The sequence below is a fragment of the Myotis brandtii genome, unplaced genomic scaffold (assembly GCF_000412655.1).
Source record: "Myotis brandtii unplaced genomic scaffold, ASM41265v1 scaffold679, whole genome shotgun sequence".
NCBI lineage: Eukaryota > Metazoa > Chordata > Mammalia > Chiroptera > Vespertilionidae > Myotis > Myotis brandtii.
In genome coordinates, this window is record NW_005370653.1 from 90534 (window position 1) to 107310 (window position 16777).

Genomic DNA, 16777 nt, shown 5'->3' on the forward strand with positions numbered 1-16777 from the left:
GGGGATGTGCCCGCAACCCAGGTACATGCCCTTGACCGGAATCGAACCTGGGACCCTTCAGTCCGCAGGCCGACGCTCTATCCACTGAGCCAAACCGGTTAGGGCCCAAAGTATATTTTAAAACTATAATTTAAAATGTAAAATTAACAGGTAAATGGAACAGAATTCAGAAACAGTCTCATATATATATGTGGAATTAAGCAATAGCCATAAAGAAAAAATGGAATAAAACTGATAACATAGTTTATAACCTCTATGACCAAACAGTATCTCTCTTTCTCTCTCTCTCACACACACACCACCATAAACAAAATTAACAGACTAGCAATAAAGTAGGAGAAAATACTTACATGTAATGTAAGACTAGTATACAAACTGTTTTAAATGTTCATAAATCAATATAAAAGAGTACCCAGTTGAAAAATGGGTTGAGGACACAAACAGGCAATTTATAGGAGGAACTACAAATGACCAATACAAATAGATGCTTAATCTTATCACTTATCAGGGAAACACACATTAAAAAAAACCCCAACTACTTCACTTTTCACCCAGCAGATTGACCGGTTTAAGTTAGATAATATCAGCTGCTGACAGGGCCGGACTGCCAGTGGGAGGGGAAGTCAGCTCCGCCACTCCGAAGGCCACGAGGCAGGGTTGATGAGAACTCATGCACAGAACTTAGGACCCAGCAATTCCACTCTTGGTACCTGCTCTTCCAAGGCTCATGCAGATTTGCAGAAAGACATGTAAAGGGTGTTCACTGGGACACCACTTACAATAAAAAACCGGAAGTGGTCACCAGTGGGGCTCAGCTGGTGGCATGTTGTCCCAGGCACCAGGAGGTCACCGGTTCCATTCCTGGGTTCCCGGTCAGGGCACCTGCCGGGGTTGTGGGCTCGAATCCCAGGAGGCATGCAGGAGGCAGGCGATCCATGTTTCTTTCTCATGGATGTTCCTATCTTTCCTTCCCTCTCTCTGAAATCAATAAAATCATTAAAAAACAAAGAACAAAAAACCCACAACCAACCAACCCAGAAGCAACCTAAAATGTTCCTTAACAGAAAAATGCCTGGAGAGCTGCTCTACAGATGACAGCAGATGTGAAGAACACAGCAGACTATACTTACAGGAAAAATTCTCCAACACAACCTGGAATTTTAAAAGTTGCAAAATGTAGGCCTTCTGAATCCTGTTTACATTTCGGTGTCTTGCCATGCACCCCTCCCCCGAGTTGTATGGAGATATTTAATCTTGGCGAAGAGTAGAAATAGTTGTAATTGTATAGACATGCCATTTGAGAGAGGTCTTTAGAAATCAGCATTCGTAACTGAACTTGTACTTGCTCTTTTCCTAACCAGACTGGCAGCCGCCATTCACCGGAGGGCTGAACCTGGCAGTCACACAGAAGCTTTGGTTATGGCTCTGGGATGAGTTAACTGCTCCGATTTATACCTTCGCCCCCCAGGCTGGACAGCCCGAGTCCAAATGCCAATGTCAACCCGGGAAAGTGATCCACTTAGTTCCTGGCACTGAATGAAGTGCCCGAATCACATCACAACTTACAAGTGGCACGTCAACTAATAAAAATGGAGCAGATGCTTTCCTCTTTCATGACAACAGACCAAGCCAATAAGCACCTGAAACAGTAACAACAATGCAGTCAAAATAAGCTGTTAAAAAGGACAGCAAGCAACTGGGTCTTTTAAAAGCTTTCACTAGGAAAGATGAGGACTCCTGGGAAGTCTATGCGAGAGAGAAGTCCAATACTGATCTCATTCACATCCTGAAGTCGGTACATGGACATGAAGATGGCCTCCACCCCAAGTACACACGTACGCGCACCTTCTTAGGTTGCTGACAGGAATGAATTTGTTTTGTTTTTTAAATATATCTTTATTGATTTCAGAGAGGAAGGGAGAGGGAGAGAGACAGACAGAAACATCAATGATGAGAATCACAGATTGGCCACCTCTTGGCATGCCCCCCACTGGGGACTGAGCCCACAACCCAGGCACGTGCCCTTGACCGGAATCGAACCTGGGACCCCTCCGTCCCCAGGCCGACGCTCCATCCACTGAGCCAAACCAGCCAGGGCCTGCCAGGAGTGTTGAACTGAGCAAAAGCTGGGGACAGCCGCAAAGCTGGCTTTGGTTGCAGACGGTTGCACGCTAAGCCCCAAGAAATCATTAGCGATCACCTATGGTTCTGAACCGGCTGCTTCTTCCTCGGCCCTGGCGGATGGCTCAGCGTCGGCAGCACAACTTCCAAGATGCGCTCCCACACACTGCTTCCTGCACTGTTCTCTGGTCTGGCGGCAGGGTCCCCAGCAGAGCCAAAGCCAAGATGATCTCATTCTGTCTCCAAATCTCAGAAGAAAAAGAAAAATCCATGTCTGAGCCCCTGCACGCCAGCGGGGTCATCAGCGGGGTGGGCACTGCACACCACCCTGCCTGGGCACGCTCCTCAGCGCCACGCTCAGGGGCTGTTCTAAAGCGGCCGCCTCCATGGACAGCAGGACATGCCACCCACAAGCAGGCAGGGGAAATCATCTTTTTTTTTTATATATATATACCTTCCAAGGCTCATGCAGATTTGCAGAAAGACATGTAAAGGGTGTTCACTGGGACACCACTTACAATAAAAAACCGGAAGTGGTCACCAGTGGGGCTCAGCTGGTGGCATGTTGTCCCAGGCACCAGGAGGTCACCGGTTCCATTCCTGGGTTCCCGGTCAGGGCACCTGCCGGGGTTGTGGGCTCGAATCCCAGGAGGCATGCAGGAGGCAGGCGATCCATGTTTCTTTCTCATGGATGTTCCTATCTTTCCTTCCCTCTCTCTGAAATCAATAAAATCATTAAAAAACAAAGAACAAAAAACCCACAACCAACCAACCCAGAAGCAACCTAAAATGTTCCTTAACAGAAAAATGCCTGGAGAGCTGCTCTACAGATGACAGCAGATGTGAAGAACACAGCAGACTATACTTACAGGAAAAATTCTCCAACACAACCTGGAATTTTAAAAGTTGCAAAATGTAGGCCTTCTGAATCCTGTTTACATTTCGGTGTCTTGCCATGCACCCCTCCCCCGAGTTGTATGGAGATATTTAATCTTGGCGAAGAGTAGAAATAGTTGTAATTGTATAGACATGCCATTTGAGAGAGGTCTTTAGAAATCAGCATTCGTAACTGAACTTGTACTTGCTCTTTTCCTAACCAGACTGGCAGCCGCCATTCAACCTGGCAGTCACACAGAAGCTTTGGTTATGGCTCTGGGATGAGTTAACTGCTCCAATTTATACCTTCGCCCCCCAGGCTGGACAGCCCGAGTCCAAATGCCAATGTCAACCCGGGAAAGTGAGCCACTTCGTTTCCTGGCACTGAATGAAGTGCCCGAATCACGGAACAACTTTCAAGTGGTACGTCAACTAATAAAAATGGAGCGGATGCTTTCCTCTTTCATGACAACAGACCAAGCCAATAAGCACCTGAAACAGTAACAACAATGCAGTCAAAATAAGCTGTTAAGAAGGACAGCAAGCAACTGGGTCTTTTAAAAGCTTTCACTAGGAAAGATGAGGACTCCTGGGAAGTCTATGCGAGAGAGAAGTCCAATACTGATCTCATTCACATCCTGAAGTCGGTACATGGACATGAAGATGGCCTCCACCCCAAGTACACACGTACGCGCACCTTCTTAGGTTGCTGACAGGAATGAATTTGTTTTGTTTTTTAAATATATCTTTATTGATTTCAGAGAGGAAGGGAGAGGGAGAGAGACAGACAGAAACATCAATGATGAGAATCACAGATTGGCCACCTCTTGGCATGCCCCCCACTGGGGACTGAGCCCACAACCCAGGCACGTGCCCTTGACCGGAATCGAACCTGGGACCCCTCCGTCCCCAGGCCGACGCTCCATCCACTGAGCCAAACCAGCCAGGGCCTGCCAGGAGTGTTGAACTGAGCAAAAGCTGGGGACAGCCGCAAAGCTGGCTTTGGTTGCAGACGGTTGCACGCTAAGCCCCAAGAAATCATTAGCGATCACCTATGGTTCTGAACCGGCTGCTTCTTCCTCGGCCCTGGCGGATGGCTCAGCGTCGGCAGCACAACTTCCAAGATGCGCTCCCACACACTGCTTCCTGCACTGTTCTCTGGTCTGGCGGCAGGGTCCCCAGCAGAGCCAAAGCCAAGATGATCTCATTCTGTCTCCAAATCTCAGAAGAAAAAGAAAAATCCATGTCTGAGCCCCTGCACGCCAGCGGGGTCATCAGCGGGGTGGGCACTGCACACCACCCTGCCTGGGCACGCTCCTCAGCGCCACGCTCAGGGGCTGTTCTAAAGCGGCCGCCTCCATGGACAGCAGGACATGCCACCCACAAGCAGGCAGGGGAAATCATCTTTTTTTTTTATATATATATACAATATTTTATTGATTTTTTACAGAGAGGAAGGGAGAGGGATAGAGAGTTAGAAATATCGATGGGAGAGAAACATCGATCAGCTGCCTCCTGCATACCTCCCTACTGGGGATGTGCCTGCAACCAAGGTACATGCCCTTGACCGGAATTGAACCTGGGACCTTTTAGTCCGCGGGCCGATCCTCTATCCACTGAGCCAAACTGGTTAGGGAGGGGAAATCATCTTATAGAAGCCAGTGCTTTCCATTCACCAGCAAGTCTGAAAATTTTTAATCTGTTTAACTCATGAGGTTAATTCACAGCAAAACTTAAATAATCAGCCAGAAATGGTTTGCTCGTTTTCTGATTTAAAAGAGAAAAGATCATTTAAAACATTCCTTCTTGTCCTACCCAAGTGATGAGATGCAGAACTAACGCTTCAGAGAGGAACTTATCAATGAAACATCAACAAGTTACAGATAAACATTTTAATTGATTAAATATATATTTTCCAAGATCTCTTTGAAATCGCATTTGAACTGTACTAATCAACAGCCAAAGGCAATATAAAAGTTTAAACCCACAATGTTCTGACGTGGACACGTGACAGGAACCGCTGCTATGTGAAGTCACACACACACTGCTCCCAAGAACAATGATACTTTAGAAGATAATTCATCTTAACATGTGCAAGGACAAGTCTGTAATCAAAGGCTGGAAGAAATATATATTAGTGCCTGCTTTTTCAAAGTTTATTTTACATTTTAAATACAGTATTTTCTCATTAAAAAAACAAAACAAAACACAACAAAACAGCCCGGAAGTGCCTAACCCCGTGGTTTCTAGACCGTATGTACATGAGAGCTGACGGACAGCTGACAAGTGCTCTAATGTAACAGTGTGAACGTCTATGAGCTGAAACTAATCAAAATGAAAAAACACAGGTTAAGCACTTCTTAGGAAAAATAATCCAGTTTCCAAACAACAGAAGAGAACAGTTAGGTATGTACAAAACCAGGTATTAAAAAAACAGAAAGAACGCAGCACACAAAACCAACAGCCCCTTCCTTATGTAGTGAACTGTACCCACTGCAGGGGAGCCCTCCTACAGAGTGACTTAGGATCTGACATGTAAAAAATGGAAGTATTTCAGTAACAACATAGAGTAACATTACGTGTGTATATTGCCATCGTTGTCATTTTCTATCTGTACTACCCTCCCTCTGAAAACAAGAATCTCTAGACTAGTCAATCACGTATATATATCGGAGGCAATTAATTAACCCATATTTGTTTCCAGTGAAGAAAACGAAGGTGTACCTCTTCCCATCAATAAAAACATAATACAGACTAAAGCCATAAAAAATTTCAGCGTGGGCATATGCACGTCCGATTCTCTAGTAATTCCAAACAGAAGTCCTGGAGGGTTTGTGCCTAAGGAGCAACCAATTAAAAATGGGCCGTCTCTGGCAGTGATCTCCACATAGTGCAATGTTCTTCTTCATACACTGAATTATATTTAAATGATTTTCTCTATTTTTAATTCAGTGGGTGGCAATTTGAGTTTACAAAACTGTTTATATGTAACTATATGCTTGTGTAGAAAACAGTTTCAATTGGAGATGCTCTTACACAAAGCCAAATCAAGACAAATATGAGTGGCTTTTGGGCTGCTACAGGCAGTATACACACCAAATGAAGAGGCCCGTGAGCCGTGGAGGCGAGGGTGTCGAGGTGGTCTGCGTGTGCTGACACTTGCATCAGCAATTGGGTGTGGACATTCTATTTTAAGATCATCTCAGAAAGTAACTCCCTGTAATGTAACTCTGAACTAAGCAGCTGTTCCCAAAGCAAAAACCAATCTGGGTCATTCACAACCACATCAAATTGAAGCAACTATTTCCCACTATAATCTGTGAGGTCTCGAGTTTTTAAGTTTTAAAAATCGTGATCTTCCCAGTTGTGTGCCTCGGGAAGAACACTAACGTAAGGATTTCACGAGAGGGCGCTGTAACTGTGGGCTCCCATAAACACATCGGGCAGGTAGCAGGGGACTAACCCAGCGGGGCTCCACCGCGGGATGTTTATTCTGGAGACTTTAAAGATGTAACAGCTCACGGAACTTCCGCATCCTCTAGGGATGCTGCTGGTCGGCACCGAACAGCAGGCTAGGTCTGAGGAACCCCTTTAACCCCAAGGATTAATGCTAAAGAGTCTCCAGGAAGTCCCGATTCTCAACAAGAGTTCACAAACCATCAGACCACAACCAACAGGGCAAACACTCACTGCAATGCTCCACAAAAGTCAAAAGAAACTTCCCAACTAAATGCCATCTTCTGCCCAGCCCTAGGCTCCAGGCTCTGCAGTAACATCTTTATCTCGTATAATAGACTCTGTAGTAGACTGACTTTGACCTCCACAAAGAGTAGGAGTTGTCGAACTTGAGGAGGTAGACTCCTCTCCCTGGGTATTGGTGGCTGCCGGCGTACACCTCCTCGTGACAGTCCCGTCGGTACACAGGCACAATCTCGTCCAGCAAGGGCTTGTTGGCATTCTTTTTGGCTTTCTCTTCAGAAGGGATGTTTTCTGTGAGAAAGAAGAGAGACAAATCATGCATTTCCATCAAGCACTGAAACTCCATCCTTTCTTTCAGAAACTGCTTGCTAGGAATTCACTTAAAAAAAAAAAAAATTCGCTTGCCCTAGCCAGTTTGGCTCAGTGAGTAGAGCGGCGGTCTGGGGACTGAAGGGTCCCAGGTTTGATTCTGGCCAAGGGCACATGCCTGGGTTGTGGGCTCGATCCCAGTGAGGGGCGTGCAGGAGGCAGCCAATCCATGATTCTCTCTCATTATTGATGTTTCTATCTCTCTCTCCCTTCCTCTCTGAAATCAATAAAGATATATTTAAAAAAATTCACTTGATCCATTCTGACCTATGTGCATTCGAGCGTATATTGATTAGTTGGTTTGCTCACTCATTCATTCACTCATTCATTCACACATATGAGTCACTGCTATGTGCCCAGCTCTGCCTGGGCCCTGGGAGCCCAGTGGTGAACATCTGGCTGTGGAGCGGCTGCATCCTCTCCCTCTCTGTACTCTAATCACTGCTCCTATTTGTGAGCCTCACTTTCCCCTTCCAATCCATTCAATTCCCAACTGGAAGGCTCTCCCTCATCTGTGTAAGGCCACAGACTCCTCCTCCTGCTCACCAATTTGGAAGTCCTCTCTGCTGTAGGAAGGGAGGGCACCTAGGAGCACTATTATCTTAAATATATGGAATGAGATGAGAAAACCGTAAGAGGTAGGCACTCAGAGACACTCTGACAATTCAATTATGTTCACTAGGCCTGTGTAATCTAGGGATGATCCCAGTGACAGAAATATGAGCTCTGGTTCTAGGCTGGCCCCAGTCAATAGTTTCAGTGTAATGACATAAGGTTAGAGGAGAGGAAGACAGATATAGAAACCTACAGGAGGGAGTCAATTATACGCCAGTTCAAAAGTCTCAGCTTAACATATTAAATATAAACAGCTTCAAGGAAAATAGGTCAAGGGAATATTCAGCATAGAAGATAGAAGACTTTCAGGTTTATAAGACGGTAGAGTGAATGTGGTGACTGCGTTAACTGCGTGGTGACTGTCCATGGCTACTACCAGGAATTTTAACAAAAAAGTCTGACAAACTCAGAGTCTAGAGGCGCTTAAGGCAACATGATCATGAACTCTATACAATGTGGCATCCTCGATGGGATCCTGGACGTTAGGTAAAAACTAAGGAAATGTGAAAAACGATGTACTTCAGTTAATAATAATGTATCAGTACTGGCTCATTAGTTATGATGAATGTACCACAGTACAATGTACAATATTAACAACAGGGGAAATTGGGTGCAGGGGTGGGGAGGTGGGGGTGTAATATGGGAATTCCATGTACTATCTTTGCAACGTTTCCTATCAGTCTAAAAATAATCTAAAAAAGAAAGTTGTTAAAAAAAAAAAAAGATGATATAAACAGGCCCAAATCAGATCACAGCAATACTTAAAAATTAATGTCCTTCATTTACAAAGGAGAAATACAAAGCCATTCCAAATGTACACTGTTGCCTAAAAGGATATCCATGAAACAGATCATCGGTCCATTAGTTCAAGACCCAAATTTTGTTCAAAATCTGTAAAACTAGTTACTAGGATGGATGAACAATGCTTCTTTCATCACTTTAAGCAAAGACTTGGGACCTGGAAGCAAGAAAGTGGAGACTTACAGTAGGAAGATGGGTTACACCCACCACACTTCAGAGAAAACAAACTCCTCTTTCAAGACCGAATGGAGAAAAAACCACGGCAACAAACAAAAACCCGGACTCCCATCTACCTGAGCGGAGAGGATCCGCAGGAAACACAATGTGGACAAGCCTTGGTGGCTCAGTGGCCTCCACAAGGAGGCACACGCATAGGGACCAAGCAGCTTGTGAGCTGCCTCTTCCAACAAGAGGGAGTTGTACGCATGCCCAGCAAGCACTTCCTGGGGGCGATCAATGCTCACTGTGGCTACTTCACATTAATACAGAGGTTTCATGGGTTAGTTTTAGCTGCCAATTGTTTTAAGGTTCAAAACAGCACCAGGAAGGTCATGCCATCTTCCACTTGGACATTCTAGGTTAGATTTGGGGTATCAGGGTTCTCACCTCTAGATAGGTCCCAGCCATGCTTACAGTGCTCCTCCCAATAGCAATAACCCCAAATTATTCTAGCTGAGGCTCAGACTAGGAAGCGACCTACTTTTAGAAGCTCTTTAGCAGGCAATACAGGAGAAATACATTCCTGTACCTGCTCCTGAACAGAGAACTCTTCTATGTTACTCACAAAGCTCTTTGTAAGTAGAACTATCTGCACACGCACACACACTTTCCTTCGCAGACGTCTGCCAACGGTCTGATTGCAACGAGTCCCTGTGATGACCCAGAAAGGCCAGCACAGGCTCAGTGCTGGGTCCTGACGCTGCTGAGACCGTGGCCCTGGCACCTGCTCTGCTCGGCTCTGTCTCACTTCTTTTTGCTTTTCCCTCTTGCATCTTTTCTTTCGGGCTCAGTCAGGAGTCTGTGTGGACAACGCTTCATCTTGCTGGTGGCCCGCAGAAATGAAGACGGCTGGAGACAAATCGCCATGGGAGACACAGCAGCTCCGAAAGGACACTGCCCCGTGTGTTTCCACGCACGGCCAGGCTGGGGCTCGGGGTGGTGACATGACTGTGCTGCTCAGAAGCTCACGGACCCTGAGCCTCCCTCCACACACTCCCCCGACCGCCTGCCTCTTTAAAGTGACCCATCTAGTCTCCCAGCCTCTCCAGGAACGAGCGGCCAGTCTACCAGCGCCTGAACAGCGGGCTCCCAGGACCCATGAGAAGGTGCTTTCCATTCTCACCGTCAGCTCCCTCCAGGTCACTCTCCACCGCGGCAGCAAGCACTGAAGTGCTTACTAGGCACCGTGCACAAAAGCCCCGAGTTCTAGCCTGCTATGTGACAATATCGAGGAGACCATCTTCTCAATTAATAAGCAATACATTTCATAACCTACTTCCTAGACTGTCCTTGGAAACAATTTTGTCCACTTAGAGCAAATAAAAAATTACCCTCTAGTGAAACAGGGAAGAGTGAGTGATTTTTAAAATTTGTATGTCTTGTAGGATGTTCTAGTGAGTTTCTGTACTTACATTAAAATTCTTTAGAATAATGACCTAAAAAGCTATCACCAGAAACAAATTTAAATAAATTCCCAAGTTGGCAGAATGTCTTGCTTGCGCCTTTGAAATTTTTCAAAATCACCTTGCACATTTAGTTTTCACACACACAAGGCTGGAAGTAAAATGCTACTCAGGAAGCAGAAAACCAATGGCCAAACAGACCTTGTTCAGGCACCAGTCCCTACAGGAGCTGGCCTCTCACCACCTTCCCAGCCAAAGCCCCACCACTGTAGGGAGGGATCCTGCCTGTGAAGTGTTCATCAGGAAGCGTAAGGCTGGCTGACCTCTGAACCGCTGCCCCTTCTGCCAAGACACAACCCAGCAGCTACTGAATATGGACCAATGGCTCTACCTTCGTCCTCCTCCTCGTCATCGCTGGATTCACTGACATGCACGCTGACAGCAGTGTTCGGAGAGTCTGTCCATTCAAAATATACCCCAAACCCAATGTCATAACTGTCTGTGGCAAATTCCCAGAAGAGATAGGATCCTTCTTCGTGGGTGGGTACACGAACAGTGACCACCTCTCCTCGGCCCACCGTGATCACGGAATCCGCGTCCTGCCGGATCTTCTCCTTAAAGTCTTTGATCTGGGGTCGCGTCCACATGGATGGAGCTGCTATTACTGGAAGAGAATCTAAAGACAACAGAAATTACAACAGCTACAGGGGAGGAGCCGTCACCTGAGGCACCCAGCTACACGCAGGCACTCAGGGCGACACGGTCTACCGGTTGGAGGACTCAGAGGCACATAAAGGCCCCCAGGGAGGTCTCCCCAAGTTACTTCCCTGAACAATGTCACAGGTGCCCAGAGGTCAGCACACCACTTCAAGTAAGACATGTGATCCGAAATCTTATACGTGATTTTCCCCCGACACGCTAATTACATGTGGGGATTTAGAAATAACCGTGGGAACTGCCTAGCTGGACCTTTATCAGTTTTTATCTTATCTATAACAAAGAAGAAAAGATCTGGCCTTAAAAAAGAAGGATCCGGACTTAGAAATAAATTCACTTTTGGATATGGACTTTGAAAAAGGTCTTCATCTCTCAGTAGCTCAAATTCCTAGAAGTTATTCTCGAGGAACTCAGAGAAACAGAAAAACTCAGGCAGAAGGGGAACTGCCAGGGACTCAGTAAAGAGGAGGCAAGTCTTGCTGCTGAGCAGTCTCCACACGCACTGACTACTCAACGGGTTTCCCAGAGTTCATCACAGAGCTTTCGACCAAGATTCATTTCAAAATACTGATATGTTGTTAACAGGGGAAAAAAGAGGGGGCTGTAAGCTAAGGCATTTCAAAGTCTTTTCTGACACCGGTTTCTGTTACTTGTTCTAAAAGACAAGGAAGATCTCTGAGCCCACCATCCCTGAGCACTGTCACGAGTGCTCCTCTCCCCCTCTTACTGAGCTGACGCTTATCTTGCTTCTGATTTCTCAGCTCAATGGTCCCTTCCCCAGCAGAGCCTCTGGTGACCTCTCTGACTAGGTCACCCCGCCATGTTACACGCGCTCCAACGATAATAAACCTCTCTCTCCATCAGTGCTAAACAGAGCCACAATTTACACTTGTGTGTGCAGTCTGCCTCACCCCTGTACTCCTAGCGCACAGGAAATTTTCAACCAACTGCTGGATGAATGAACAAGTTGCTCATAAAAAGCCAGTAGACCTCAAAAATGCTACATGATCATCTGGGTAGCATGGTACTTCAGCCTCAAAAAATATGCTGTAGTATATGGGAGCCAGCCTGCTAGATGGCTGCCAGTCCCCTTGCCTCGGGGTGTTCATGCCCCTGTGAGGTCACCATCCGAAATGCCCATCAGGTGGTACCTGTGGCCAAGAGAACGCACAGAAATGTGGGTGTGTTACCCCCAAGGTCAGGGACGAGAGACACTGCCGCGCAGTCTGCGCACCTTCAGGGCACGTGCTCTGGAGGAAGCCAGCGCTGCCGCTGTGGTGAGGACACTCGGCAGCTCCAGGAGAGGCTTCCCCAGGCAGGAAGTGAGGCCTCGGCCACGGCCAACCTGAACTTGCCCGTCAGGTGAGGGAGCCCTTTTGGAAGCAGAGCCTCTAGTCCCAGTCAAGCTTCATAGGACGACAGTCCCGGCCAACACCTCAACTGCAACCTCAGGAGGGACCAGGTCCACCACCACTCAGCTAAGCTGTCCTCCATCTATAATTCAGGTACATGAAATCAAAATGCCCACAGGAACTGTGTGAGATGATACATGTTTATTATTATTTTAAGCTGCTGAATTTGGGGGCAATTTGTCACACAGAAACAGATAATCAATATATAGATCTGATTTGCCCTTCTACACTATTCTTCTAAGGATCACCAGAAGCACAGATTCAGACTAAGCAGAGTGAAAATGCACGCAACTCGTGCACACATGTACTTGCTCCCAGGTGCTAGTGAACATGACCTCCCGACTTTGCTTTTCATGGCGTCTGGATTCAGTCATGTGGATGTAATACCTTTTGGTCCATTCTCCAGGGCTTCTTCTGCAGCTTCTGGCTCAAGCTCTTTCTCAGAGTTGTCAGTGTGGGTTTTGGCCTGTCCATTAACTGACATCATATCGCTTGGTACAGCTGCATTAATTTTCGATGATGTAGGCGAAGGAGCCCCCGCTACTGCTACCTCCTGTTGTTTCTGTAATGCTGCCTGCAAGTGGAGAAAAAGTGAAGACACACTGACCTGAAAGGCTAATAAATGAGACACTTGCCCTGGAATGCGTTCTGACCCATGTATTAACACTACCAAAACATTCTGCCCCAAGAAGTTACTAATAAACCTTATCAGTTTTTATCCTATCTATAATGAATATTAATAGTACAATATAAACCAACAGTTAAAAGTGATTAAAAAAATCAATGTGAACGAAAAACTGTAACTGAGAATCACATTTTTGTTATCTGAGGATCACTACAAAAACTAAAGAGGAAAAATTAAAGTAGGCAGAAATAATCAACACAAAATAAAATTATTAAGGGCAAAAGCTGGACACAGTAACATTTGTCCTTAAAATTGAGAGAAGGAAATCTTGATAAAATTCATATACGTGAAATCAAAATGCTCTCTGAGTTAAAATGGGACAGTAAAAACATCTTAAACCCAAAGGACAATTATTTTGTGATATTCCCTTTCCTTTTTTTTTTTTCTTCTTTTCTTTTTTTTGTTGTTAATCCTTACCCAAGGGTATTTTTTCCCATTGATTGTTTTAGAGAGAATGGCTCGGAGGTAGAGAGGAGGAAGGAGAGGGAGAGAGAGAAACATCGATGTGAGACAGACAGACACATCAATTGGTTTCCTCTTGCACGCACCCCGACCAGGGCCAGGGATTGAACCCACAACCCAGGTACATGCCCTTGACTGGGAATCAAACCCGCGACCCTTCACTGTGCGAGCCGACGCTCCAATCACTGAGGCACACCGGCAAGGGCAGGGCATTCCTTTTCTTATATCAAGATGATAAATACTAATACCAGTAGAAATATCAAAAGTATACAAATCATAAATGTACAGCTTGATTGTTTTTAATAAATCAAACATACCCATGTAACTAACCCCCGGATCAAGACATTATCTGCATCTCAGACCTGCCCCTGGTGCCCTTTCCACCCCACCCCCAAGGGTAACAACTATTCTGATTCATAGCGCTATAGTCTTCTTTGCCTATTATTGAACTTTACGTAAATGGAATTGTGTAATATATGCTCTTTTTTGAGTCTGACACTAATGCTAAAGACTAGGGGAAAAGGTATTTTGGGTTAGAATATTAAATTTCAAGGAATTTAAAGAGCTTGGCAAAACAAAGATTACTTCATCTAACAAGAATTTCTTCACTCAGATTTGACAGGTGGTAACCGCTTTATAAGTGAAAATTACTCGAATAAGGAAAACTTAGCCAAATTGAGTGTAAAGAGGCATTTTATGCCACTGCAAGATGTCAAAGGGAATGTAAAATCAGTTACCCTCCAAATGCACAAAAACTTTCACAGAGTAGCTATCTCCTCACCTTACTCCTCTGACTGTCCTGTGAGGCTAACAGGACAGGTACCAGGATTTCATCTCCCTTAGTTACTAACTGGGAGGAAGACAGAAAATCAGAGCGTGGTTAACCTGTCAGATCCAACAAGATAATGACAAAGCCAGGACAGTGTCCAAGTGTCATCTGACCTGGTCCCACGTTCTATCCCCTAAACCACCTACTCACACGTGGAAGCAAACTGTTTGGGGGTGCGAAGTTGGTGGGGGACTAGCAATGTGTTTCAGGGGAGCACTGTCTCGCTACTGTACTTACACAAAAGTCAAGATGGACCAGCCAGTAGCCTTAAGGGCCGGGGTCCTCCCATGGAAGCTGTCCAGGCCTATGACAGCACACTGCCCGAAGGACATCCTTAAACTAATGCTAGTTACCAAGTCCTCCTGGCTCCAGGACCACTACTGGAATCTACGTAGACTCACTGGAATGACACTCAGCCCACACAACTCCCAGATACACCTCGGACAATATACCAGCGGCCACACTGCCTGTTGCTCGAGGATTACATTTTCTTTCATAATTGCCAATGCAACATTAAAGTCTCCCTTAATAAAGGTCACCTAAAAGTGACTCTATACCTGAGGCTAATGCAAAATTCATCAGCGACTGTTAAAAAAGACCTTGGGTTCCAATGAAACGAGACACCCCCCGCGGCTGCAGGCTGAGCCGCCTCCCATACCTGCTGCTGGGCGAGCTGGACTTGATACAGCTGCTGCATGTACTGCTGGTAGTGCTGCTCCTGCAGCTGGCGGATGAGGATCTGCTGCTGCTCATAGTTGCCCGGGTACTGCTGGGCTGCGTACTGCTGGAACTGCACGGCGGTCTGCGAGTTTAAAGCTGCCATTATCTGCTGCCTAAAAACATTAAAGAATAGACACCAGTCTGGCTACAGGAGAGCGGTCATGACAAAATAAAATGCCCTTGTTACTTATTTTTATAATTGACACCTCTTAAAAATGACTCAGCTAGTAATGTATACCAATCAGCATGTGTCCCAGGCCCAGAAGCAATTTAAGAAAATGAGCATGATCTCTAATTTTTTACTTAGGTTCCCAAGGAAAATTTGGGATGGAGAGAGAGAATAATAATAAACACATCATCATTATCACCACCAGCACATCTGTGAACGGTTATGTGCCCTTACTATGTACCAGGCAGTGTTCAAGGCCCTTCCCTGGACTGACCCCCCCAGGTCTCACCACTGTCTTTGGGGGTAGGGTTTCACAAGAGGAAATGGAGGCGTCAGGGTAATGGAGGCTGGAGATTACCCTGCTAGCAGATGCCAGAGCCAGTGCCAAAGACAAGGCGGACTGGCTCCACCTCTCTGCTCTAACCACGAAGCTGTGAGAGGACCGACTGGTGTCTATGGCCCCACCAGGAGCAGTAGCCATCGTCTCTCTTCAAAGCAGAAGGAGGCCTGGGCTGATCTGCAGCTTTTCTGAGGAATGACTCAGCAATAATGCGGAGAAATCCCTGGGCTCCCATGTCCTCTGGTTTAATCCATACGCCCTGCCATCTCGAGGACCCTGGGCCTTCTTCCCAGTGTCCTGTGGGGGCCAGTCCTTCCTCCTGGACCCAGAGCTCCTCCAGAACAGCAGCTTCTGAGACAGCTGCTCTCACAGCCCTGATTAAGGAATGGTCTCAGCTCCCACGCCCTGTCCTGGGGACACCCGGCAGAGGCTAAAACAACCAAACTCCCTGTCCCGGGAATGTGAAACTGGGTCTCTCAGATGCCAGCCAGTCTCTCTCTATCAGATGCATGAAAACAAAACCATCTAAATCCAGGCTGGACCAGCCTGTGGGTGCCAAAGCAGACAGCGACGGTTTGCAGAGAACAGGAAGGTTGGAAAAGAGACATCAAAGACAAGAGACCATGCGGACTCAGGGACAGGGAGCAAGCGAGCAACCTCAGCTGCTCAGTCCCTGGTTCTGGAGTGAAGCCCAAACCCTTTCAATACCCTTCACTCCTTTTGCAGCCAAATGCTGCTTAAGACGAGGCCCGCTTTGGCAACACATCATTGGCATAAGTGCTAAGTAGCTCACGCGGGTCCACCCCCAGCCGCCCGGATCAGAATGACCCTCAGCACATCATGGCACACAGTCAGGCCACAGTGGCAAGGCCGTCCGTTTCTCTCCCTGAAGCTGAAGCGCACAGCCAGCTTACTTCTGCTGCTCCAACCGAAGCCTCTCTTCTTCCAGCCGCCTCCTCTCTTCCTCCTCCCGCCTGAGCCTTTCTTCTTCTTCTTTCCGACGTTTCTCTTCCTCCTTCTGCAGACGTTCTCTCTCCTCCTCTTCCCGCCGCCTGCGCTCCTCCTCCTCCTTCCTACAAGGTACAGGACAGAGAGAATGAGCCCCAGACAGACATCCTGTTTAAAAGCAACTTCAGCCCTGGCCGGGTTGGCTCAGTGGATAGAGTGTCGGCCTGCAGACTCAGGGGTCCCAGGTTCGATTCCGGTCAAGGGCATGTACCTTGGTTGCGGGCACATCCCCAGTGGGGAGTGTGCAGGAGGCAGCTGATCGATGTTTCTCTCTCATCGATGTTTCTAACTCTCTATCCCTCTCCCTTCCTCTCTGTAAAAAATCAATAAAA

At 46.6% G+C, this 16777-nt stretch overlaps 1 protein-coding gene across 1 annotated transcript in view; it reads right to left on the reverse strand.

The window, feature by feature from the left end:
• Window positions 1-4874: 4874 nt before the first annotated feature.
• Window positions 4875-16777, reverse strand: part of ACBD3 (acyl-CoA binding domain containing 3) — a gene marked incomplete at its 5' end in the record, with an annotated part of 23345 nt that continues 11442 nt past the window's right edge. Inside the window, 5 exons of the mRNA XM_014529273.1 lie at window positions 4875-6987; window positions 10495-10779; window positions 12620-12806; window positions 14867-15041; window positions 16352-16510. Coding sequence (XP_014384759.1) covers window positions 6776-6987; window positions 10495-10779; window positions 12620-12806; window positions 14867-15041; window positions 16352-16510 — 1018 coding nt within the window. The remainder of the gene's footprint in view (window positions 6988-10494; window positions 10780-12619; window positions 12807-14866; window positions 15042-16351; window positions 16511-16777) is intronic.